Source organism: Emys orbicularis, chromosome 5 (genome assembly GCF_028017835.1).
Source record: "Emys orbicularis isolate rEmyOrb1 chromosome 5, rEmyOrb1.hap1, whole genome shotgun sequence".
Taxonomy (NCBI): domain Eukaryota; kingdom Metazoa; phylum Chordata; order Testudines; family Emydidae; genus Emys; species Emys orbicularis.
Window position 1 is genome coordinate 11,021,989 of NC_088687.1, and position 24,896 is coordinate 11,046,884.

Consider the following 24,896-nt stretch of genomic DNA (forward strand, 5'->3'; position numbering starts at 1 on the left):
CAATCTGGCTTTGCAAGTTTCCATGGTGCAATCGCCATTCTCTTCTCAACTGTCAGTGTGGCTCTCATTCTGGGTCCCTGCACCCAAGGGCTTGGGGTGAGTTCGGCACACAGATCCAGGAATGTGGTCTTGCACATCCAAAAGTTCTGCTCATCATCCCAAACCTGCATGACAATGTGATCCCACCAGTCAGTGCTTGTTTCTCAGGCCCAGAACCTGCGCTCCACCATCTCCAGCTGCTCTGTGAACTCCACCAACAACCTTGAATTGCTTTTCTCTCTATGTCCCACAGCAGTGTAGCCTCTCTGCAAATACTGCAGGATCACATGCTTGCAACACTCATGACAATAGTGCAGAGCTGGGCAGTCTCCATGCTTCTGTCAGAGACGGTGGACAGCAAGGAGAGCCACGCAGGTTTGTGCAGATTTTGAAAAGAAGGCATGAAATATTATGGGATGCAGAGACAAATTATGGGATGGAGAACACTGCATTATGGGAAGTTATCCCTGGACAACTTGTTTTGCAATGCCTGATTTTTGCAATCAGGCATTGCAAAAACTTCCCCAAACACCCTGCACTGGATGGTGGCAAGCTGCGCAGCGGGATTCCTACCCATGGTGCAGCGCACTGCACTCCAGGGGAGGATGCGCACGGCTGATACGAGGAACAAAGCGTGCCCATGCACAAGTGATGGAATAACGACGGCGGCTCTAGTCCAACGTCGGCATAATTTTGTAGTGTAGGCATGGCCAGAAGGCGAACATTGTTTTGCATAAGTAGTTAACACCATAGATGCTGACTCCGTGGGTGCTCCGGGGCTGGAGCACCCACGGGGAAAAAAATGGTGGGTGCTGAGCACCCACTGGCCGCCCTCATCAGCTCCCCCCCAGTCCCCCAGTGCTTCCCGCCTGCTGGCAGGCCCCGCAGATCAGCGCCTCCCCCTCCCTCCCCGCGCTGCTTTTTCACGGCATTCACGAGGCTCTGAGGGGAGGTGGGAGGAGCGATGACAGAACTGGGTGGGAAGAGGCGGGGTGGGGTGGAGCAGGGGCAGGAAGAGGCGGGGCGGGGGCTGGAAGAGGCAGAGTGGGGGCAGGGCCTGGGGCAGAGCTGGGGGTCAGGCACCCCCCAGCACTTTGGAAAGTTGGCGCCTGTGGTTAACGCACATTTCAAGGGACCATTCAAGGTGAAGTGGGCCGCTAACCCCCCTCCAGTCATAGGGAGGAAAGTAAGGTAGGAGGTGGAGGAAGCAGCTGGAGAGAAGGTTGTTAGTGGGTTGTTGTAATAAGCCATAATTTCAGTATCTCTATTCAGTCCATGATTTTTAGTGTCTAGCAAAGTTCTGACTAGGAGTGTGATTTGTTATCGATGTTGTTATAGCAGTGCAACCCCTTGTGCGCTATCCTGGTACATCTCATTCCCTTCCCACACTGGAATAAGCTGTACTGGTGTCAGTGCCTTTAACCCAGGAGACGTGCACCCATGCTAGGGATTTTTGGTCACTTCAACTATACCCCTACCGTTAATGTTGCAAAACTTTCTAGGGTAGACAAGCTCTAAGAAACTTCTCCCCCACCTGAGTTCCAGACTGGCAGCCTGAGGCTAGGTAGCCTTAGCCACTCCCTGCAGTTCAGCCAATTTCCTCCTCCTGCTCCTCTTCCTCACTCCAGGCTGGGGTTGGGGGAAAACAAACTTTCTCCTCAGTTGACAGTTTGTGTTTCAGTCAGGGCCGAGAGGCCCAGCCCTCATGCACGGTGAGGAGAGGAAGGCTGGGACCGTGCCGGCCTGCAGCTTGAGAGACTTCGGTTCAGTTCTCTGCCCTGTCACAGATCTCTATGCGACCCTAGGCAAATCCCTATGTCTCTCTGTGCCTCAGTTCCCCATCCGTCCTGTGGGGATGACAGCACTGCCCTGCCTCACAGGAGGATGCATCCATTAAAGATTGTGAGGAACTCAGACACTCTGTTGATGGAGTGGATAAATACCAAAGATAGATAGTTGTGCTACAGGCAGTGGCAGTGCCAGCCTCTTCCCGATGGGGCTGAGGTGGGCCATACAGAAATTTGGCCGGCAGAGCCCTCAAGGAGCAGCGACTGCAGGGGGCAGGGTCCAGGAGCCTAGGCCAGAGAGGATCAGTCCAGGCTGCTGTGGGGAGCCCCAGACCATCCACTTGCCCTGGGCCACGCGCTCTGGCAAGTGGGGACACGGGCCAGGGGCTGCTCTCGGGCCCCCCGGCCCCCTGCCCAAGCTTACTTCTCCGATGCTGCTGGAGCTGGGCGCCCGGCCAGGAGCCGCCACTCTCTGCTCTGCCTTCAGAGCTGGGCAGCCGGAGAGCAGCAGCTGCTATGGGTGGGCTATGGGGTGTGTGCGGCTAATGCAAATTTTGGGATGGCTATAGCCCCCACACGCCCTCTTCCCCCACCCCCCCAGCGCTGCCCCTGGCTGCAGATCTCTGAGTGCTGCAGCAGCCTGCAAAACATGAGCCATTTGCCTTAACTATCCAGTAATCGGAACAACTGGATGTAGATTTGATTAGCTTCCCTTGCTTCCCCCTTCCTGCCAGACTCCTTCAGCTGCTCCTCCAGCCTGGTGGGGGCTGCCTGCTGCCCATCCCCCTCCCCTCTTTAGCAATGGCCCTGAAAGTTTCACTGCACCTTTGTCCCTTGTCTTGTTCCAAACCATTTTCCCTCTCCCACCCCAAGCCAAAACAGCAGAAAGAGTCAACAGCAATAACCTCCCCCCACAGAAACCAAAGCCTGCTCGGGAAGACTTTGAATGACACAGGAGATTAAGAGTTTACGCTGTTGACTTTAAAGTAAGATAAACAGTGAAAACTTGGCAAGTGCTAACATAAACAACTCCCTCTCCCGCCACTCATTCCTAAGGCCAGAGCTCATTGCAAGGGGAAAGCACACGCCAAATAGGGCACCCTAACCTTTCCCAAAGGGGCTTTAGCTTGACTCGGAGCCGAGGGACTCCGGCTATCCGGTGGGAGGGAATGGAATACAAAACGGGCTGAAAATACTTGCCAAGCGTTGTCTCTCCTGGTGAATGAGGCATGACTCGGCCCACCACGGTGCTTTCTTCCCTTTCCATCAAAATCATAGCATGGGGAGAAAACAAAGGGTTGGGTGGTTCCACCAGCATGAGGCCAAGGTGCCATCTAGGCCCCACTTATGTCCTCCCTGCAGGGCCTGTGCCGCTCTCTGCACAGAGGGAAGTTCACTATAAATGAGCTACAAAGGAACCTGTCTGTCCAGGTGAAAATGCCTTCCTGGCATCTGTGCTAGCAGTGACACTGTTCTCCACACTGATCCAGTAGCAGGTCATTTCCTACATCAGGGCTACATGAGAGGCGCAGGGCTGTGTCTAACATCGACACAGTTTGGACCCATTGAATTTGGGGATTTTTGACTGGAGCCAGGACATGGGCCCTACAAGATGCTCTGTTGTATTCTCTCGCTAGCTCACACGTGGCTGAGTTGATTATGACGCATTGCATCACTCTTGGAATTTGTTTACACGGTTTGAGGAAATGAAAATGAGTGATCCCAATTCTGCACATGCTCTTGATAAAACGTGGGTTAAAAACAACCATAAAACTGTCACTGAAACTTTTGTGGAAAAGGGCAGATGGTTCTATTCTGAAACCTGCCACGCAGGTTTGGAACACTGAAATTCTTCGCCGAACTGCATTTCCATTGACCAGCCAGCTCCACTCACTGCTGCTGACGTTTGCTTACACTCGGACCTGTGGATTTTACATGGTGAAACGGGGCCCTTTCACGGTTACGTGCTGTGGGGCAGAGGGCAGAAAAGGGAAAAGAATCTGCTTCAGCTAATTCCTGGATGCAGGAATCCCTGGGTGAGCTCCAGACTGTGCTACACGGGTGCTCACATTGATGGGCATAAAGGTCCCTCCTGGCCTTTACACCTACGGCTATTCCAGGATCACTGCACCAACCGCTGGCTGGGCAGAGCCGGAGCCCTGGATTGAAAACCTCACCCCTCCTGAATGTTTGTTCTTTACAAAAGGGTTGTCTGGGAGAGGAGAATGGGAAAATCTGAACGCTTCGGCTCCCTTTCTGCTCAATGCGCTGTATTCACCAGGGATTTGTAATCCCTTTGGAAAATTGGGTTTTATTCATGGATCTAGCAGCATAACTCATTTTCCGTCCCCGTCCCGAAAGCAATGTGTAGGTATTTTTGTTGCACACACAAACGTCCAATCAGCTGACAGCTCCTTTAAAAAAAGCTAACGTGTTACATAAAAATCATTCCTGGTCATCTTTTGTTTGTCACTCACTTCCTAATGTAGCCCCAACACTGGGAACTTCTTTGTTGTTTCAAGCAAACTCCATTTGTTTTCCATATAAGCTGCTCCTTAAAATATGATCTACTTGAGAGGAGGGGATGAAGCTTATACTTGGATTTCTTTTTACATAATTTAATATTCCTTTTAGTGAATTTTAATTCCTTTTTAAAAGATTTTGCTTCACTGCCCATGTAAAAGGTAACCAAAGTACTTCCAGACAGTAGGAATGTGCAGTCATAGTTGGTTTTAAAACATTGCTTGCTTGATTGCAAAAATATTGCAGAGCCGGCAGTTGTGTGTAGTAAACAAGTTGCTGTTTTTGCAGAAAAAGAAAGTTTGTGAAACTCCTTTTCCCACTCTGAGTACCAGCTGCATGGAACTCTGGGGAAAATGCCCCCCCCAAAGTCTCACGCACATGCTGTGAGGGTAAAATTCACCCCTGCGCAGAAGGCAAGCACAAGACCTTGGCGTGGTGGGCACGGTTAGATTGTTTATTATTTGCTCTGCACTAATAACAGCACCTCTGTCCCCAAAGAGTGGCAGCTCTCAGCCCAGAATCTATGTCACCTCTACGACTGTCCATGCAGTCTGAGGGACACACTTTCTTAGCCTGACTGTGTTTGCCCCTTGATCTTCCTTAACTGTTTTCCGCCTTCTCCTTTGTCTGTAACTGAGTTCAGTTGTCAGTGAAGAAGCCAGGAGACAGCACTCCCCATTCTCTAGTGTCAGAGATTTCTGCCTGAGTCTGCAGAGAGCCTGGAACAGTAGCTCTGAGCTGTGAACTGCCCCATTCAACCTGATGAGTGTTAATTCAGAGGCCAATGTGAGAAAGGAGACGGTCACGTTATGCAGCTGTGCACAATCTATTCGGAGCGAGCGCTCATTCTGGGGCCAGAATTGGTTGGCCTGGGAGAAACCCTCATTTATTTGTTTCCTCAATCAAGAAGAAGCCAGGCCCAAGGAGCCCAAGGGCCACCTGTGTCCCTACAGTGGAGTGGCCAGGCCCAAGGATGTCACAGGACATCTGAGCCCCAGGAGGGGTGGCCTGACCTGAGGAGCACAGTGGACGCCAGACAGCACACATGATCATAATTTGAACATCTGCACAATCTACTGACAGCAGCGTCTCATGTTGGCATCTAGAGAAGGTGGAACTTGGTTTGTGGGTGGACTTGGAAGAGTTCCACTTCCTGCTTCCCCCAATTTGACCCCTGCATTTACCTAATAGAAAGAAAGAAGCAAAAAATACAAACCCAACTGATTTCAGATATTGTTTGTGAAAAAAACCCAGAGGCCAAATCTTTCCACGATAAAGGGGCAAGGAGGGCATCAGCTGTGGGTGTTTGGTTTTTGCTTTGCACGTCATCATTAACCACTTGCAAAGTGCATGAAAAATAATGTCACGGGGTCTACATTCAGTTGACAATAGTTGTGTTTTGCTGAGGGGGTATGTGTGAATAACAGCCAGTGCAGAATCATGGAATCATAGAACTGTAGGGCTAGACGGAACCTCGAGAGGTTATCTAGTCCAGCCCCCTGCACGGAGCCAAAACCAAGTAAGTCTCAATAATCCCTGACAGGTGTTTGACCAACCTGTTCTTAAAAACCTCCAATGAGGGGAATTCCACAACCTCCCTTGGAAGCCTGTCCCAGCGTTTAACTAGCCTTATAGTCAGAAAGTTTTTCCTAATCTCTAACCTCAATCTCCCTTGCTGCAGATTAACCTCATTACTTCTTCTCCTACCTTCAGTGGACATGGAGACCAATTGATCACCATCCTCTTTATAACAGCCCTTAGCATATTTTGAGACTGTTATCAGGTTCCCCTTCGGTCTCCTTTTCTCAAGAACATGCCCAGTTTTTTTAACCTTTCCTCACAAGTCAGGTTTACTAAACCTTTTATCATTTTTGTTGCTCTCCTCTGGACTTTCTCCAGTTTCTCCACATCTTTCCTTAGGTCTGGCACCCAGAATTGGACACAGCACTGCAGTTGAGGCCTCACCAGTGTCAAGTAGAGTGTGACAATCACCTCCCGTGCATTACATACAGCATGCCTCTTAATATGCTCCAGAATGATATTAGCCTTTTTCACAACTGCATCACACTGTTCTCTCATATTCTATCTGTCATCCACTATAAACCCCAGATCCTTTTCAGCAGTACTACTGCCTCGCTAACGATTCCCCATTTTGTAGTTGTGCGTTTGATTTTTCCTTCCTACGTTTAATACTTTGCACTTGTCTGTATTGAATTTCATCTTGTTGAATTCAGACCAATTTCCCTGTCCTCCAAAGTGCTAGCAACCCAGCTTGGTGTCATCTGCAAATTTTATAAGCAGACTCTCCACTCCATTAATCAAGTCATTAATGAAAATGTTGAACCAGACCCCGGCAAGACCCTACTAGATATGCACACTCCAATTTGAGAGCGAACCATTGATAACTACTCGGTGAGTATGGTTTTTCAATCAGGTGTGCATCCGCCTTATAATAATTTCATCTGAACCACATTTCTCTATTATGAGAGTGTGAGGTGGGACTATCTCAAAGACTTACTAAAATAAAGATATAGCACATCTACTGCTTCCACCCATCCATAAGCCAGTAAACCCTGTCAAAGAAGGAAATTAGGTTGGTCTGAGATGATTTCCTCTTGACAAATCCATGCTGGCTATTTCTTATAACCCTATTATCCTCTAGGTGCTTGAAATGGATTGTTTAATCATTTGTTCCAGTAGCTTTCCAGGTATCAAAGTGAGGCTGACTGGTTTATAAATCACTGGGTCCTCTTTGTCCCCCTTTTTAAAGGCAGGTACAGTAAAAGCTGTTTTATCCAACATGTTGGGGCAATGGGGGGTGCCGGTAAGAGGGAGGGAGTTTGGATGCGGGAGGGGGTGCGGGGCTGGGGGTTGGGGTGCAGGGCGCAGACTCTGGGGAGTTTGGGTGCAGGAGAGGGTTCGGGGCAGTGGATTGGGGTGCAGGAGGGGGGTGCCGGATCCAGGGGCGTTCACCTTGGGCAGCTCCCTGCAAGCGGCGACCTGTCCCAGCTGCTCCTAGGCGGAGGTGCGGCAGGCAGCTCTGTGCGCTGCCTCTGCCCGCAGGTACCACCCCCCGCAGCTCCCATTGGCCGCTCTTCCTAGCCAATGGGAGCTGCGGAGCTAGTGCTCGGGGGGGTTGGGGGGGCAGGGGCAGTATGCAAAACCACCTGCCGCACCTTCATCTAGGAGCAGCCGGGACAGGTCACCACCCGCAGGGAGCCGCCCAAGGTGAGCGCCCCCCAGATCCGGCACCCTGCACCCCCTCCCATGCCACAACCTGCTGCCCCGAGCCCCCTTCCACACCCAAACTCCCTCCCAGAGCCTGTACCCCGCACCCCCTCCCATACCCCAAACCCCTGCCGGCCCTGCGCCAAGCAGACTATAAACCAGAATTTCAATGAAGATCAGAAATGCCAGTTTATAGAGCTTTCCGGTTGGTGAAGTGCCAGATAAAACAGCTTTTACTGTACTGGGTTTGCCCTTCTCCCGTCCTCTAGGACCTTACCCACCTTCCGTGAGTTCTTGAAGATAATCTCTAATGGTTCCGAGGTTGCTTCAGTAAGTAACGCAGGGTGAATTTCATCAGGCCCTGTAGACTTGAATACATCTAACTTATCTAAATATTCTTTAACCTGTTCTTTCTTTATTCTACCTTCTGTTCTTCCCCCTTGTTGTTAATATGAAGTGTGTTACGTATCTGGTCACAATTAACCTTTCTTTTAGTGAAGACTGAAGCAAAACTGACACTAAATACCTCAGCCTTTTTGGTGTTGTCTGTTATTAGCTCTCCTTCCCCACTAAGCAGAGGACCTAGGCTTTCCTTTGTCTTTCTCTTGCTCCTAAGCTATTGAAAGAACCTCTTCTCATTGCCTTTTTTGTCCTTTGCTAGCTATTACTCATTTTGCACTTTAGTCTTTCTGATTTTGTCCCTACATACTTGTGCTATTCTTTTGTACTCATCCTTACAATTTGGCCATGTTTCCACTTTTTGTAGGATTCCTTTTTGATTTTCAGGCCATAAAAGAGCTCCTGATGGAGCCATATTGGCCTTTTACTATTCTTTCTATCTTTCCTTTGCATCGGGAGTGTTTGCTGTTGTGCCTTTAATGCTGTCTCTTTGAGAAACTGCGAGCTCTCCTGAATTTCTTTTTCCCTTGGATTTTCTTCCCATGGGACCTCACCTACCAGTTCTCTGAGTTTGTTAAAGTCTGCTTTTCTGAACTCCATTGTCCTCATTCTGCTGCTCTCACTCCTTCCTTTCCTTAGAATCATAAAATCTTTCATTTCATGATCGCTTTCCCCCAAATTGCCTTCTGCCTTCAGCTTTGTTACCAATTCCTCCATTAGTCAGAATCCATTCTAAAATGGTCCCCCTGGTTACTTCCTCCATCTTCATAAACAAGAAGCTGTCCCTAAGACGTTCCAAGAACTTACTGGACATTTTGTGTTTTGCTGTACGCCTTTTCCAACAGACGTCTGGGAAGTTAAAGTTCCCCATCACTACCACATCTTGTGTTTTTGTTATTTCTGTTATTTGTTCTAGAAATGCCTCATCCACCTCCTCCTCCTGACTGGGTGGTCTGTATTGGACCCCCTACCATGATGTGGTAGGTATTTGTTTGTAGTGACTTGTATTGTCTGAGTTAGGATTTAATTTCACTATTAAGAATGAGATTTACTAATTAAAGAGAACTAACATTCACTGGCAACCTTGACTGAGACTATCCAAACAGGGTGTTTTTAGCTTTGCTGTTCTTTCACAGCTGTATTTGTAGAGGAGAAATGGTTTGTTGAGATGCAGAACTTAATACAATGTGAACTCTAGCCTATTTGTAGAAATTCAGACAAACTATATTTATGACGGTAATGTGTACAATTGTAAAAAGACATCCGTCATACAGAAACAATGCTATTTACATGATAGAGTTCGTCTCAGGGCAGCGCAGTGATTAAGAAATATGTTTATTTGACATCTCTAGCTCCCTAATGGCACTATCCTTCCACTAACAAAATGGTGTGATAAGAATGTGCCTGGCCACCAAATAATGCCACTAAACCCAAGTTATTTTTCATTCAGACTGTAACTGCAGAATAAACTGGTGTGTGGTCCAGGCCTCTATCACACAGGAGCCTCACTGCAGAATGACTACGGGGTAGTTCACATGCCTGTTTCAGGGTTGAGAATTTGAGCAAGTTCTGAGAGCTGTTTTGAACTCCCTCCAGCCCTCCAAATTAAAAAAAAAAAAAAACACAGCGTGGCCCTGCTCTAACTGCAAGGCACCAGGGCAACATTGGGACAGGGCACCCAAGCACAAGGAGCCCAGCTGAGCTCACGGGCATGTTCATCTTCCTCAATGTGACTCCCTGGTGTGCCCCATCCAGGTGGGGCAGAGGGCACATGCTGTCACCACATCAGAACGTGCGACACTCAATTTGCACAGGGCTAAGTGACTGCACAGGATGCTGGGGAAAGCCGCCCTTACATGTGAAAAGCCAGAGGGAGCGAGGAAGGGACTGCCCCCATGAAGGGGTAGGGATGGATTTACAATCCCCTGTGAAACATCCACCATTGGCTACTATCTCCTCTGAGGCTACTAACTCCTCTGAAACATCCACCATTGGCTACTATCTCCTCTGAAACATTCACCATTGGCTACTAACTCCTCTGAAACATCCACCGTTGGCTACTATCTCCTCTGAAACATCCACCGTTGGCTACTATCTCCTCTGAGGCTACTAACTCCTCTGAAACATCCACCATTGGCTACTAACTCCTCTGAAACATCCACCATTGGCTACTATCTCCTCTGAGGCTACTAACTCCTCTGAAACATCCACCGTTGGCTACTATCTCCTCTGAAACATTCACCGTTGGCTACTATCTCCTCTGAAACATCCACCGTTGGCTACTATCTCCTCTGAGGCTACTAACTCCTCTGAAACATCCACCATTGGCTACTAACTCCTCTGAAACATCCACCATTGGCTACTATCTCCTCTGAGGCTACTAACTCCTCTGAAACATCCACCGTTGGCTACTATCTCCTCTGAAACATTCACCATTGGCTACTAACTCCTCTGAAACATCCACCGTTGGCTACTATCTCCTCTGAAACATCCACCGTTGGCTACTCTTGGAGACATGCTACCGAACTGAATGGTCTGTTCCAATGCCCTACTACCAGAATCAGAGCAGACGTGGTTTTCAACACAGATTCATAGATTCCAAGGTCAGAAGGAACCACGGTGATCATCTAGTCTGACCTACCGTATAGCACAGGCCAGAGAACTTCCCCAAAATAATTCCCAGGTCAGATCTTTCAGAAAAACATCCCATCTTGATTTGAAAATTGTCAGTGACGGAGAATCCACTATGAACCTTGGTAAATTGTTCCAATGGTTAATTACTCTCACCGTTAAAAAATTATCTTATTTCCAGTCTGAATTTGTCTGGCTCCAACTTCGAGCCATTGGATCATGCTATGCCTTTCTCTGAGCTTATTATTAAATACTTGTCCCCCATATAGTTACTTATAGACTATGATCAAGTCACCCCTTAACCTTCACTTTGTAAACAGATTGAGCTCCCTGAATCTATTGCTATAAGGCAGGTTTTCTAATCCTTTGATCATTTGCGTGTCCTTTCTTTCTTTTCTCCAATTTATCAACATCCTTCTTGAATTGTGGACACCAGAGCTGGACACGGTATGCCAGCAACGGTCGCACCAGTGCCAAATACAGAGGTAAAATAATCTCTCTCTACTCCTACTTGAGATTCCGCTGTTTCTGCATCCAAGGACTGCACTAACCCTTTTGACCACAGTGTCACACTGGGAGCTCATGGTTCAGCTGATTATCCACTATGACCCCAGGTTATAGAGTCCCCAATCCTGTAAGTACGGCCTACTCTCTTTGTTCTTAGATGTATACATTGACATTGACATCATCCAGTGTTCACTGTCAGGTGTAAACATTCAGTCTCTGCTTCCAGAAGTGACTGTGCATCGGGGTATAGCTACGGGTGGCCCTGGGTGGGCCACAGCCCACCCACTTAGCATCCAGGCCCACCCCCCAGCCCCGGCTCTGCTCCAGCCCCACCCAGATGTGGAGGATGCCACACGAGAGGGTTGGGACCACAGCGGCACAGCAGTGGAGTGCCTGACAAGCCCGCCACGCATGCACACACGCCGCAGCAGGGGAGGGCAGCCGGCCTGCCCAGTGGCGGCGATCATTAAAAAACGTAGGCCTGCTGCCTCGGGGAGCCAGGCCTGGCGTTGGTCAGTGCAATGGGGATGGGAGCCATGCACGGCAGAGAGCGGCGTCTCCTCCTGGAGCTGGGTGCGCACGCGGGGCCCTGGGGGACTCCTGCCATTGCCCCCCACAAGGCTGGCTGGATTGGAGGGGGGCGGAGGCGGGCCCCCCAATGCCTCCTGTCCCCCCATGTCCTGCCCCTGTCATTGCCCACCCACCCAAAGCCGGGGCCCACCCAAATGTCCCATGCTAGCGACGCCACTGCTGTGCATGGACGATCCAGAGAGTACCAGTATCAACTATACTGCCAGAAAACAACAGCACCAACAACGAAAGAGGCCACTCGCTTGTACCTGCTGCCTAAGCAGCCTGCCAGAGGCAGAAGATCACCTCCAGATCCTGGTCTACAAACAAAGGACTTGGTCATAGACAAAACCACCTCATCTTCCAGCAAGCGCGAGGGAGGCGCACTTCATTCACGTCTAACATTGCTTTGCAGAGACACCAAACTAACGCAGTCGTTTCTCCTCTTTCGGGTTGTCTAAGTCACAGAGCGCCACAGGATCCAGCTCCTTGGCCGTCTCTACCCGCTGTTTAATTAAGAAGACCATAAAACCAAACACTTACATTGCTCCCTGGTAATGAACTGAGGTACAGTGCTGGGGAGAGGAGTGCTCGGGTTCGGGGTTCCCACTAGCTTGCTCTTGGCCATCTTGGTGTTTGCCTTGGCGAATTCTAGTCGTAGCGTTTGTGGAATTTCGGGGTCAAAGCGAATTCCCTTTGTCAAAGCAAGAAAACAGAGCGTGTCAGTTATCTGTACAGCCAACATGGAAAACTACTGAATGAAATCAGCACTATGGATGAGTGCCCCGAACACCAGACGGAGAGGCCGCTGTGGCTCAGGTCACCAGCACCTCAAGCGCATGGCTCGAAAAGCCAAACAAAGCAAACACAGACCACACTGGGATGGGCATGGTTCTCCACAATTCTGACTATGTGATCCCACAGCGAGATCCTTGCTGGAAGGCCCCAGCACTTGCATAGGGCTCCAGGGGTCACTAGGGTCTTGGTGCGTGGATCGGATTGCAGGATAAGGGCCTCCACCACTTTGTACATAGAAAAACGTACCAAAATTCCAGTTTTAAAGCTGAATCCGATGACTTGTTTTTAAAGCAAATTCTGATCTTTATTGAATCGGCTGATAAAACATGCAACAATAAGGGCTTTGTTTTCCTTAATTTATTCACAAATAACAGAACTTGCCTTCAGCTGGCTTATAGACCACTACGGAATTGGAACTGCAATCGCTGTGACCATAACATAGTTCACAAGGCAGACAACATCTCACACACACCAGCCTTTGAAGGCTGGCGCCCTCAGGCCATGGGCTGTCCAAACGCGGACAGCATTATTCAGTTACGTGCACAAGGTAGTGAGTTGATCTCTGGACTCCGGTTATCACTAACTCCACTGTAAAGTGATAGTGGAGCCTGCCGGAGGCTTGGGGAAGAAAGGGCAGGATGGCCATACATGAGCTAGAGGGCAGCAATCCTAAAATCAGGGGAAGGGAGAGCAGCTGAAAGGCTCAGAGTCTACACAGAGGGAGGGATTGTTTGGGAAGGCTGGGGCGGGGGATGAGGAACCTTCCAGGAATATTTTTAAAATTAAAAAGAGGGAGAAATGTTCACGTTTAACTCAGGCTGGGCTCCCAAGCTCCAGAATTAAACCCAATCAGGGTCCAAAAAGACAAGGAGGGGACAAATAAAGGAAAAGAGAAACACCTGCCTCACTAATGTCCTGGCTTTGAACTGTTACACTCCTTAGAGCCAGGGCAGATGGCTCGGGGAGCTGGGAATGACTTTCCCCTGAAGGCAGTGAAGAGCATAGCCCCAAACTGGAATTAGAACCACGCCGAACTAGCTAAGAACAAGCCAGGTCTGGACTTGGGGGCTCAGGGCACGTCTAGCTGAAATGTTCTTTAGCGACAGTGACGATGCACAGCTACAAAATGGCTCTGTTATATAGGGACCCAACGGACGAGCAGATTCTCTGAAACTCCAGCTAAACACAACTGAACATCTCGTTAGAAAAGGCTTGCTTGTGAGATCTCCAGAGCTTCCTGCTTTTATGCATGGGCCAAAAATACCCACCACAACAGCCTTTTTCCCCCCTGGAATTTTGGCACTTTCACTTCTAGGTCCACCCAGGAGACGAAGGAGGGGCTTGTGGTCAAGGCATGGGAGTGGGGCTCAGGAGATGTGTGTTCAGTTCGCAGATCCCAGCTCTGCCACAGACGCAGTGTGATCCCGGACAAGTCATGTCCAGCAAGCTTTTCCGAAGGAACGTACAGAGTGGACTTGTGATGAGACTTAGGCTCCTGAGTCACTCTTACAAGTCACTGAGGCGCTTTGGGACTTTTTGCCTATAGTGTCACCACACCTCAATTCCCATCTGTAAAATGGGGAGAATGAGCCTCCCTTTCTCACCCCCTTTGTCTGACTCGTCTGCCTAGATGGTAAGTTTTTTGCTCAGGGACATGATACAGCCCCTTGCACAATGGGGCCCTACCCTGGGTAGAGAGCGCTAAATATGACAACAAATAATGGAGGTGTAGAAGTATGTGGAACCAACCAACCACAATGGTAGCTTTGTTTAGCTCCCAGCTTGCGTGTGGGGGAGGGATGAGGGGTTCTAGCCCTGCCCATGCTGTCATGTCCTTAGCTTGCAGTGACCAAAAGCCATGACCTCCGACAGCTCTTTGATGTCCTGTGTCAGGAGAGCTGACCCTCTCTCCACTGCTCCACAGATGTGTCCACAACCCAGGCCTCCCGGACAACCGGCATTGACCGGCTCATCGGCTCTCATGTCATCACTGCAGAGAAACCAAGGACTGAGCAGGCACGGAGGTGGAACTGCCCTGAGAGGGGGAGAAAAGCCTCCATTGCTGGCCTGCTCCGGATAAGTAAAGCCCTGTAGTCTCCAGAACTACGATTCTGGCATTGACTACAAGCAATTCTTCAGCAAGAGGACAGCATGCGTCCGGGGGCCATTTCGGTTGATTGTGTATTTATTTTTACTTTTACTGCTATTAGAGGGTAATGACAGCTATGTCCAGCAGGAGAGAGGGCAGGCGAAAGCCGCTCCTTACACACTGTGACACGGGCACTGGGACGCTCACGACTCTCACAACGCTTGGTGCTTTTCTTACAGCCCCAGCCGCGGGGGTCAGGTTCTTAGCTGAGACTCTCATGACGAAAAGGGACTTTCTGGGGCAAGCTGGAGAGTGTGACAGCCCCTCCCCCAATGCTCCCACCTGAGAAAGCAAACGAAGAGAACGTCAACGTTAGTATTTTGTAAAATCTCGTGGTTTTTAAGCCAGTCTCAGGAACTTTTGGCCCCTCGCTTGTGAGTTCTGAACTCTCGGGGTTGGTAATGTTGCACAGTAGGAGCTAGCTGATAAGGGCCAAATCTGGTTTGAAAACATGGCGGCAGATCCTCCACTGGTGTGAATGATCAGGACTCCATTGAAGAAGGATCTGCCTGGGGGTGTGTACGGTCTCCATTCCTATGCGATCTCCAGTAGTAGGCCTGTGCTTATGTGGGATAGAAACAGGCCCTTGTTTTGATGACCCGACTCCACCCGGCTGGGGCGGGGGCACGGCCTCACCAGAGCGCTGCGGCCTCTCCAATCTGTAACGCGCAGGATCGGCGGGGACGTCTCAAAGCCCCTTCTCTTCTCAGACTGTCTGCCAGACTGAGGAAGAAGGGGCTGTTCCACACAAACCCACACTTTTTAAATTGCCTTTCAAAGAAATCCCCGAGTCCAGGCAGAGTGAGAAACGTTACATAAAACGCCGAGTCGCAGCCCCAAAGCAAAGCAAGGCTTTCTCTTCAGAGGAGAAAAGAACGAATGGGCAGGGCGGGGCGGAACAGTCAGCCGGGTGAGTGGCTAATGCTGCCACAGCTGGCTGGAAAGATGCTCCTAGGGGTACAGGAGGACTGACCCGACGGCTACCCAGCTGGGCCAGTACTGCATGCCAGCCCCAGGAAGGGCATGGGGAGAGCAAAAGGAGCAATACTGAGGCAGTGACGGCGCAGTGCAGATGACAGCCGCTTTGCTTTAACAAAACTCACATGAGTAGCCTCTAGGATTTGGCAGCCCTAAGGCGATGCTGACACTGGGGACCCTCCGCCAGAGAAGGTGTCTGCACTGTGCGTCACTGTTATCTTCCAAACCAACCCGATTCTTCCCCCTGTCGAACTCCTGAACGGCTCTGGAGTGGAAAGGCAGCACCTCGACTGCTGGGGACTCAGTACATCCATTACATTAGGAATGCGGGGAGAGACACACGTGGTACAGCTGGGGGCACACTACGCTGCCAGAAGCTCGAGGCCCTACCCAAGTTTGCATGAATGAAACAATTTACATGAGTGGCTGCTGAGAGGACTCCTACAAAACTCCATCCTGCTGCTCCGGGCAGGGCTGCTCTGAACAAGACAGAGAACTGGGACTTGTGTTTCTGTGGAGCACTTCTTTATTAAAGGGGAAGGTGGCTAGCGCTCACATGGCAGACTCGATGGGTCACATTGCCTGTAGGCTGCCGCTGGGTCACCTCCCGCTATTGTCAACCATCATTGTCATCTAAACGCTACATAGCAGGATATAATGGGCCGCACCTCCAAAAAGTTAGATATGAAATTGTGCATGCAAATCACCTTGTATGTGTAAATAGTCAGCTCTGCAGCTGGTTGGCCACATCCACACACAAACAAACGTGCCACGAGGGTGAGCAGCCACACGGATTACACGTAAAATCTTTGTGTGCACAATGGCGCATCTAAATTACGGCGGAAGTCAATCCAGCTCTTCCTAAAGCTGGGACTGAGGGTCACACAGAGAAAGTGCCAAACTAAATTCCCCAGGACCCTGAGCCGTTTAGCAAAAATAACACCAGATTTTTCGTTCCAAATTAAAGTTCCAACATCCTTTAAAGCCTGCGAAGTTTAAATGACCTAATTTGTTTGGCAGCAAATTCTGAGTCCATAGGCTTAGAGCAAGTCACATTCCTTTAACATCGTTAGCATCAGCACCATATTTGGCAGTCAGTATCCTGCTCCTCTGAGCCCTTATCCTCAGGGATTAGCAGAGCCAAAAATATTTTACATTTAAAGAGACGACAAGGAAAAACAGAGAAAGAAATTAGAGAACGGGCTGTTTGCTGTTATCCCTGCCTGATGAGATTACTCAGGGGGCTCCATGATTTCACCCAGAATGGCATCGTAATGAGATTAACTCTGTACAGACAGCGGGGAGTTGGGCTTGTCGAAATTAACTTTTTTTTTTTTCCATGGGAAAAAGCAGGTTGTAAATGAGTAATTCGCTAACTGTAAGGTTAGAAAATGGCTTCCTTCAGGGCAAGGCCACTGCTTCTTGTGTCCCGAGGGGACTAGGGACAGCAATCATCAGGTCCAGATTGCCATATTGAGATCTGTGCCAAACTTTTGTCGCCAAGCACAAAACCAAGCAAACCTCCCCTGTTCTAAAGTTTCACTACAAGGTTTGAGGGAAGAGTCACTTAAGTGCACAAACCTGGACCCATTTTGGTTTGGTTCTGCTGCAAATCCAGATGAAACTCAGCTGCTTCATCTGGGTTGGGTTTGAGTTTTTGGGCCTTGTTGTCAAACCTGGAATTTAAAGGGTTAGACTCTGGGTGCAAACCCAAATGAATCGAAGCAGAGGCAAAAGCTAACCCTGCATAGGGGAGCTGCTGGGTTTTCGATCAAGTTCAAATCACATGAAATCAAGGCGGGGGGTTCCCAACAATCAGTGACATACAGCCCAGGCCACCCCTAGCCTGGCTCTAGTTACCTCACCTGGAACTGGGCCGGAGCCATCCCAGAGTTGGAAACAAAGGCCCTACCTCAGCTGGCACAAGGAAGGAAGAAGCTCACAGAACTGCTAGTGTGTGAGGGACAACAGGGAACTGATCGCAGGGGCCCAGAGACCAAACTGAGCCTGGCTGTAAAAGGGCAGAGGTGCGCTGAGGCCAGTGGAATTGCACTTCCTTACACCCGGGACGAATCCCAGCCCACTTCTAGAGGGACTCTGTCCGCATGCCGGGGAGAACGGCCAGTCCAGTTTAGGCACACAGACCCAGCACTGCCAGCGGGACTGAGTTAGGGTTTTCCATTTGGGACGGCATTTCAATGGGTTTTTGACATAATTCAGAGAGCTATAATCTGTGGATGTGCAAGGTGAGCTATATAACCCATGGGACAGTGCCCGCTTTGCAAAAAGACAGCACTGGAACTCCGACCATTTACCTGAAATGTACGTGTAGTGTACCCAGCATATCAATTTTCTGGCCCATCCCATTCTATGAGAGAACAAAGGGCCTCATGACTGACTGGAACAATATCAAATTAACATGGGACACATTAAAGGGATTAAAAACTGGCTAACGGACAGGTCTCAAAATGTGATTGTAAACAGAGAATCGTTACCAAGCGGGTGTGTTTCCAGCGGGGTCCCACAGGGATCGGTTCTTGGCCCTACACTATTGAACATTTTTATCAGTGACCTGGAAGAAAACATAAAATCATCCCTGATAAAGATGACTCAAACGTTGGGGGAGGGGTAAATAATGAAGAGGACAGGTCACTGGATCGCTTGGTAAACTGGGCACATGCAAACCATGTGTGATTTAATATGGCTAAACTTCAATGTACACATCTAGGAACACAGAATGGAGGCCATGCTTACGTGATGGGGGACTCTATCCTGGGAAGCAGTGACTCTGACAAAGATTTGGGGGTAGTAGTGGATAATCAGCTGAACACTAACGGCTGAGGAGATGCTATGGCCAAAAGGGCGAATGTGATCCTGGGATGCATAAACAGGGGAATCTTGAGTAGGAGCAGAGAGGTTATTTTACCCCTGTATTTGGCATTGATGCGACTGCTGCTGGATACTGCTGGCTAGATTCAGTGCTGGGCATCTCAGAACCACTGGGCCCATAGGTCCTCATGTTGGATGTAAGCCGGTTTTACCGCTCCCCCATCTTCCCCCCCTGTTGCTTTGCTCCATTCATCCCGCTGTAAATACGTATTTCCCTTTCTATTTTCACTGTACTGTTCTGGTGGTGGTGGTGGTGGTGGTGAGATTACTCCAGGGGGGTTGGAAGAGGTGCCCCTGCTGGAGGAGAGGGGGAAGTTCCTTGCTTCGTTCCTGCACATGCCTTTTCTTGGCCAGAGCCACCCGCAGAGCAGACTCATCTTGGCCACAAGTGTGCTTTAGTTACAACCGAGTCCAGCTCTGGTGCCCACAATTCAAGAAGGATGTTGATAAATCGGAGAGGGGTCAGAGAGGAGCCACAAGAATGATTGAAGGATTAGAAAACAGCGAGAGATTCAAGGAGTTCAATCTACTTGGCTTCACAAAGAGAATCAGAGAAGATTAGGGTTGGAAGGGACCTCAGGAGGTCATCTAGTCGAAGCCCCTGCTCAAAGCAGGACCAACCCCAACTAAATCATCCCAGCCAGGGCTTTGTCAAGCTTGACCTTAAAAACCACTAAGGAAGGAGGTTCTACCACCTCCCTAGGTAACCCATTCCAGTGCTTCATCACCCTCCTAGTGAAAAAGTTTTTCCTAATATCCAACCTAAACCTCCCCCACTGCAACTTGAGACCATTTCTCCTTGTTCTGTCATCTGTCACCACTGAGAACAGCTGAGCTCCATCCTCTTTGGAACCCCCCTTCAGATAGTTGAAAGCAGCTATCAAATCCCCCGTCACTCTTCTCTTCTGCAGACTAAATAAGGCCAGTTCCCTCAGCCTCTCCTCGTAAGTCATGTGCCCCAGCCCCCTACTCATTTTCATTGCCCTCCGCTGGACTCTCTCCAATTTGTCCACATCCCTTCTGTAGTGGGGGCACCAAAACTGGATGCAATACTCCAGGTGGGACCTCATCAGTGCCAAATCGAGGGGAATGATCACTTCCCTCGATCGGCTGGCAAGTGTGATCCCGCATGGCAGTTCCCACGGCCCTATGTTTTCTTTCAGTGAAAGAGCCCCGGAGCGCTGGATGGGATGGGACACTTAGCGGAGAATAATCTCCCGTCCCCACTTTCTGCTGCAATGTTACAAACACCACAAAGCATGGAACGGCTGACCCTGCATTCCAAGGGGGTTTTTCTTACCTACGTGGACAAGCCTTGGCATCGTCTACTTTTACCTCATCTCATATGGCACAATGCCCGTGAAAGTCAGTGCTGCCGGCAGGAAGTGGAGAGCTCCGCTGACATGTTTCACACATTTTTTCATACCTCTAAAGCTCTCCCACAGCTTTAACCCCTGTCATGCCAGTAGAAGAAATGTGTGAAATGAGCCCCCTGCTCACTAATGCACAAGACTAAACCTAATTGAGATGAAGCTTTAAGTAGTTTAAGAGGCGAAAGGTCTATGAGATGGTTGGATAATTTTATGACCAATAATATTTGTACTTAAACATGCTAAGATGGGAGCTGTCTAATCTTATGTTTCAGGGCTCATGCATGAATCTCATGCTTCAGGGCATCAGCTGATCACTATAAGGGTCAGGAAGGAAACTCAACCCCAGCTCCCTTTATCCAGCACTGTAGGTATGTGCAAATATGGCTTTCGGAGGCTAGAATCCTTTCAGTGTTAGAGAGAAGACGGTTTCCTGAATATCTTCTCTTAGTACATACGGAAAGGGACCACGGTCACCAGAAACACTTTGAGAGAAAAGAAAAAAAGAGATAAAAAAAATAAGCCCCAGGGGTGAGTCTGTCGAGCTAACAGCACAGGCTGGAGTGAGGTTCCTCCTGGAGAATGGATGCAGAGCTGCCAAGTCTCATTCATCTCCAGGACTTTTAGGGCAGTTCTAAAAGCTTCTCTCTCTCCTGAAGAAGGACTTGATGTTTGCTTCAGGGAGATCGGCCTCCCTCAGCCTGCCCCAGCCTGCCAGACAGAGGTGGTTTATGAATCCTATTGCATTTTTTAAAAGGCAAGCCACCGCATTCAGAGACAAGCCACAGAAATACAGTCTGACTAACAGCAGCAGTGCACGCTCTCCTGGGGTGCAGAACACGGCTCCCATTTCCTGAGACCCGCTAGCCTCTCCCCGGCACACTGCTGTGTTCCAGGGGCCAGGCTGGGCTCAGCCTCCTCCAAGAGGTATGCAAACAGGCGTCCGGCTTCCCATGAGCCATTGCACCCATTCTGAATCTTTCTGTAGAAACTCAAGACCTTTTCTCCATAGCCCCAGATATCTGCCCCCACGAGAGAGTGGGTCTTACAGGGCTGGCTTTAGGAAGTGAGGGGCCCGATTTGAATACCCGGCAGCGGTCCGGGTCTTCGGCGGCACTTTGGGGGCGGGTCCTTCACTCGCTCCGGGTCTTCCGTGGCACTGAAGGACCCGCTGCCGAAATGCCCTCGAAGACCCGGAGCGGGTGAAGGACATGCCGCCAAAGACCCGGACCGCCACCGGGTGAGTAAAAATTAAAAAGGCGCCTAAGTTAGGCGCTCTTCTTTAGGGCGCGGGGCCCTCTTAGGCGCAGGGCCCGAATCGGGGGAATCGGCCTAAAGCCGGCCCTGGGGTATTACACTTTGCTGGGTAGAAGTTAATCTTTCAGCAGCTGGTGAAACAAAGCAGTGAAGCCTCTGTGAGAAAAAGAGCTGGGGAGGTGCGTGGAAGAGGGTTAAAAAGGAAACGCCCCATGCAAGGGCAGTGTCAATGTCTAGCTGAGGCGGGAGCTGGGATGATGGCAGGCTCGCTGTGTGATGCTCGGAGAGGGCAAAGGCGAGGGTGGAAGCCATGGGAGAATAACAGGGCGAGGCAGAAGACATCAGCCTCCACCGCGAGGGCTTCCTTGCCTTTTGTTATTCAAGCTTGCAACAGGGAGGGCGTCCTCCTGGCTCCTCAGCTGCTCCTGGATGGTGCGGATCTTGCCTGAGCTCTCCTGGCCTTTGCTGCACTCAGCTAATGCAGAGCAGGGCATGCTGAGTGTGTGGCTCACGGGCTGCGTGTGCTCCACCAAGTGCACTGGCCTGGCCTGAGCTTGTGTCAAGGCAATGGCTGATTTGAGCCTGTCAGGCTCTGGGGTTCTGGCTAACCAGCCACCTCTTCATCTCCGAGCAGGACACTGGACACATCTGTCCCGCGAGAGACATTCCCAGCGCTGCCAAATATCATAGTCCTCTTGTAAATCTCACGATACAGTACAACCCAGGGACAGCTAAGCCCTTTGGAGAACTGAGCACTCAGGTAACCGGAAGTGCTGGTTTGAGCTGCAGTTTTACTGGGATAGAAATTCAGGGAACGAAGGGAGTAATTCTTATGTTTGTTAAATACTTTCTACTTTATTAAAGAGTAAAAAAACCCAAATGACTGAGTTTATTAAAACACCAATGCTGTAGGGCATACTTTATTTAGGAAGTATTTATATTTTAAAATAAACGAATGAATGACAGTCTGTCATTTGTGAGCATTTCTTTAGGTCTCTGTAACTGCAGGTGACCTCTCAGAATCTCTGTACCAGTGGTTCTCAACCAGGGGTCCGGGGCCCCCTGGGGGGCCATGAGGTTTCAGGGGGGCCGCCAAGCAGGGCCAGTGCTAGGGCCCAGGGCAGAAAGCCAGTGCTGAAGCCCAGGGCCCTGAGCCCCGCCACCCAGGGCTGAAGTTGAAGCCTGAGCAACGTAGCTTCGTGGGGGCCCCAGGCAATTGACCTGCTTGCTACCCCTTAACGCCGGCCCTGGCTTTTAGATGCAGAAAACCAGTTGTTGTGGCCCAGGGGGGCCGTGGAGATTTTAGAGCAATTTGGGGTGGGCCTCAGCAAGAAAAAGGTTGAGAGCCCCTGTTCTAGACAACTACAAACCGTTGATTAGCATGCCAAGAGACGAACTGGGAAGTTGTTAGTGATGATTAACTTACAGAGGGCTACATGGGGGAACGCACTGTAGATACGGATAACTAGGATTTGAGGATAAAGGGAATTTGGGTAACTGAAATTATACCGTATTTGGTGTTATTTTTAAAGCCCCAGCTCCTGAAGTCAGGTGATTTGGTGAGAATCTCAGTTTCTATTTTTAAAAAGGGACGTTTCCAGCCCTCATAGTTGCAGAGAAAAACTGGAAAATGTGACCCCCTAAAGGCTCAAATGCCAGACGGTCAATAAATAGAACTTCCTATTGATTCTTTGTTTTAAATCTCATTTTTTTCACGTCAATCTCGTAATTTTGGGGAGGGTCTGACTCATGATGTTGTATCCAGATGCGTCCATACCACTGATTTCTAGCATGGCATTATAATATTATCCGTATTAGTCTCCTTCCCATACAAACATCTTGTTTGATCCTTTGATTGCAGCTGCCCGTTGAGCAGAGATCTCCATTGAGCGGTCTCCCCTTCCCGGAGTTGATGCAGTGAATTGAGACCCCTGTAAGGTCTATGAGCAGCTATCGGGGTTGGTCCTGGATGATTGGAAAAAGGCTAATGTAGTGCCCATCTTTAAAAAAGGGAAGAAGAGAATCTGGGGAACTACAGACCAGTCAGCCTCACCTCAGGCCCCGGAAAAATTATAGAGCAGGTCATCACGGAATCCATTTTGAAGCACTTGAAGGAGAGGAAGGTGATCAGGAACAGTCAAAATGGATTCACCAAGGGCAAGTCATACCTGATGAACCCCATTGCCTTCTATGACGAGATAACTGGCTCTGTAGATATGGGGAAAGCGGTGGATGTGATATACCTTGACTTTAGCAAAGCTTTTGGTCTCCCTTAGTATTCTTGCCAGCAAGTTAAGAAGTATGGATTAGATGAATGGATTATAAAGTGGATAGAAAGCTGACTAGATCGTTGGGCTCAATGGATACTGATCAATGGCTCCATGTCTAGTTGGCAGCCGGTATCAAGTGGAGTGCCCCAGGGGTTGGTCCTGGGGCCGATTTTGTTCAACATCTTCATTAATGAGCTGGATGATGAGATGGATTGCACCTTCAGCAAGTTCGTGGATGACAATAAGCTGGGAAGAGAGGTAGATAGCTCAGTGGTTTGAGTATTGGCCTGCTAAACCCAGGGTTGTGAGTTCAATCCTTGAGGGGGCCTTTTAGGGATCTGGGGCAAAAATGTGTCTGGGGATTGGTCCTGCTTTGAGCAGGGGGTTGGACTAGATGACCTCCTGAGGTCCCTTCCAACCCTGATATTCTATGATATGCTGGAGGGTAGGGATAGAGTCCAGAGTGACCTAGACAAATTGGGAGGATTGGGCCAAAAGAAACCTGATAAGATCCAACAAGGTCTTGCACTTAGGATGGAAGAATCCCATGCACTGCTACAGGCTGGGGACTGACTGGCTAAGCGGCAGTTCTGCAGAAAAGGACCTGGGGATTACAGTGGATGAGAAGCTGGATTGAGTCAGCAGTGTGTCCTTGTTGCCAAGAAGGCTAACGGCATATTGGTCTGCATTAGTAGGAGCATTGCCAGCAGATCGAGGGAAGTGATTATTCGCTTCTATTCAGCACTGGTGAGGCCTCATCTGGAGCATTGCGTCCAGTTTTGACCCCCCCACTACAGAAGGGATGTGGACACATTGGAGACTGTCCAGCGGAGGGCAATGAAAATGATTAGGAGGCTGGGGCACATGACTTATGAGGAGAGGCTGAGGGAACTGGGCTTATTTAGTCTGCAGAAGAGAAGAGTGACGGGGGATTTGATAGCAGCCTTCAACTACCTGAAGGGGGGTTCCAAAGAGGATGGAGCTCGGCTGTTCTCAGTGGTGGCAGGTGACAGAACAAGGAGTAATGGTCTCAAGTTGCAGTGGGGGAGGGTATTAGGAAACACTATTTCACTAGGAGGGTGGTGAAGCACTGGAATGGGTTACCTAGGGAGGTGATGGAATCTCCATTCTTAGAGGTTTTTAAGGTCAGGCTTGACAAAGCCCTGGCTGGGATGATTTAGTTGGTGTTGGTCCTGCTTTGAGCAGGGGATTGGACTAGATGACCTCATGAGGTCTCTTCCAACCCTGATCTTCTATGATTCTATGACCCCCCTAGGCAGTTCAGCTGCTCATCTCAGAGGGGCCTGGCAGTAAAATCCCACCATCCCTAGGCTATCCCTATGGGTGGAGATACAGATAATGTCCAAATTACAGCAGCGGCACCTTTGTGTAACCAGAAACCTGCTTACAGGCCTCTGCCTTCTCCCTCCCTCCTCCCCCCGCCATATTCTGGGGCTTGCCCTGTGCCCTCAGAACCGCACACACACAGTCATGGTAGCAT

The 24,896-nt window shown here is 49.7% G+C and overlaps 1 protein-coding gene across 1 annotated transcript in view; it reads right to left on the bottom strand.

Moving 5' to 3' along the window:
* RBPMS (RNA binding protein, mRNA processing factor) overlaps nucleotides 1-24,896 on the bottom strand; it is a 102,375-nt gene that overhangs the window by 18,656 nt on the left and 58,823 nt on the right. The window contains exon 5 of the mRNA XM_065405404.1: nucleotides 12,228-12,378. Within this exon, the coding sequence (XP_065261476.1) occupies nucleotides 12,228-12,378 (151 nt within the window). The remainder of the gene's footprint in view (nucleotides 1-12,227; nucleotides 12,379-24,896) is intronic.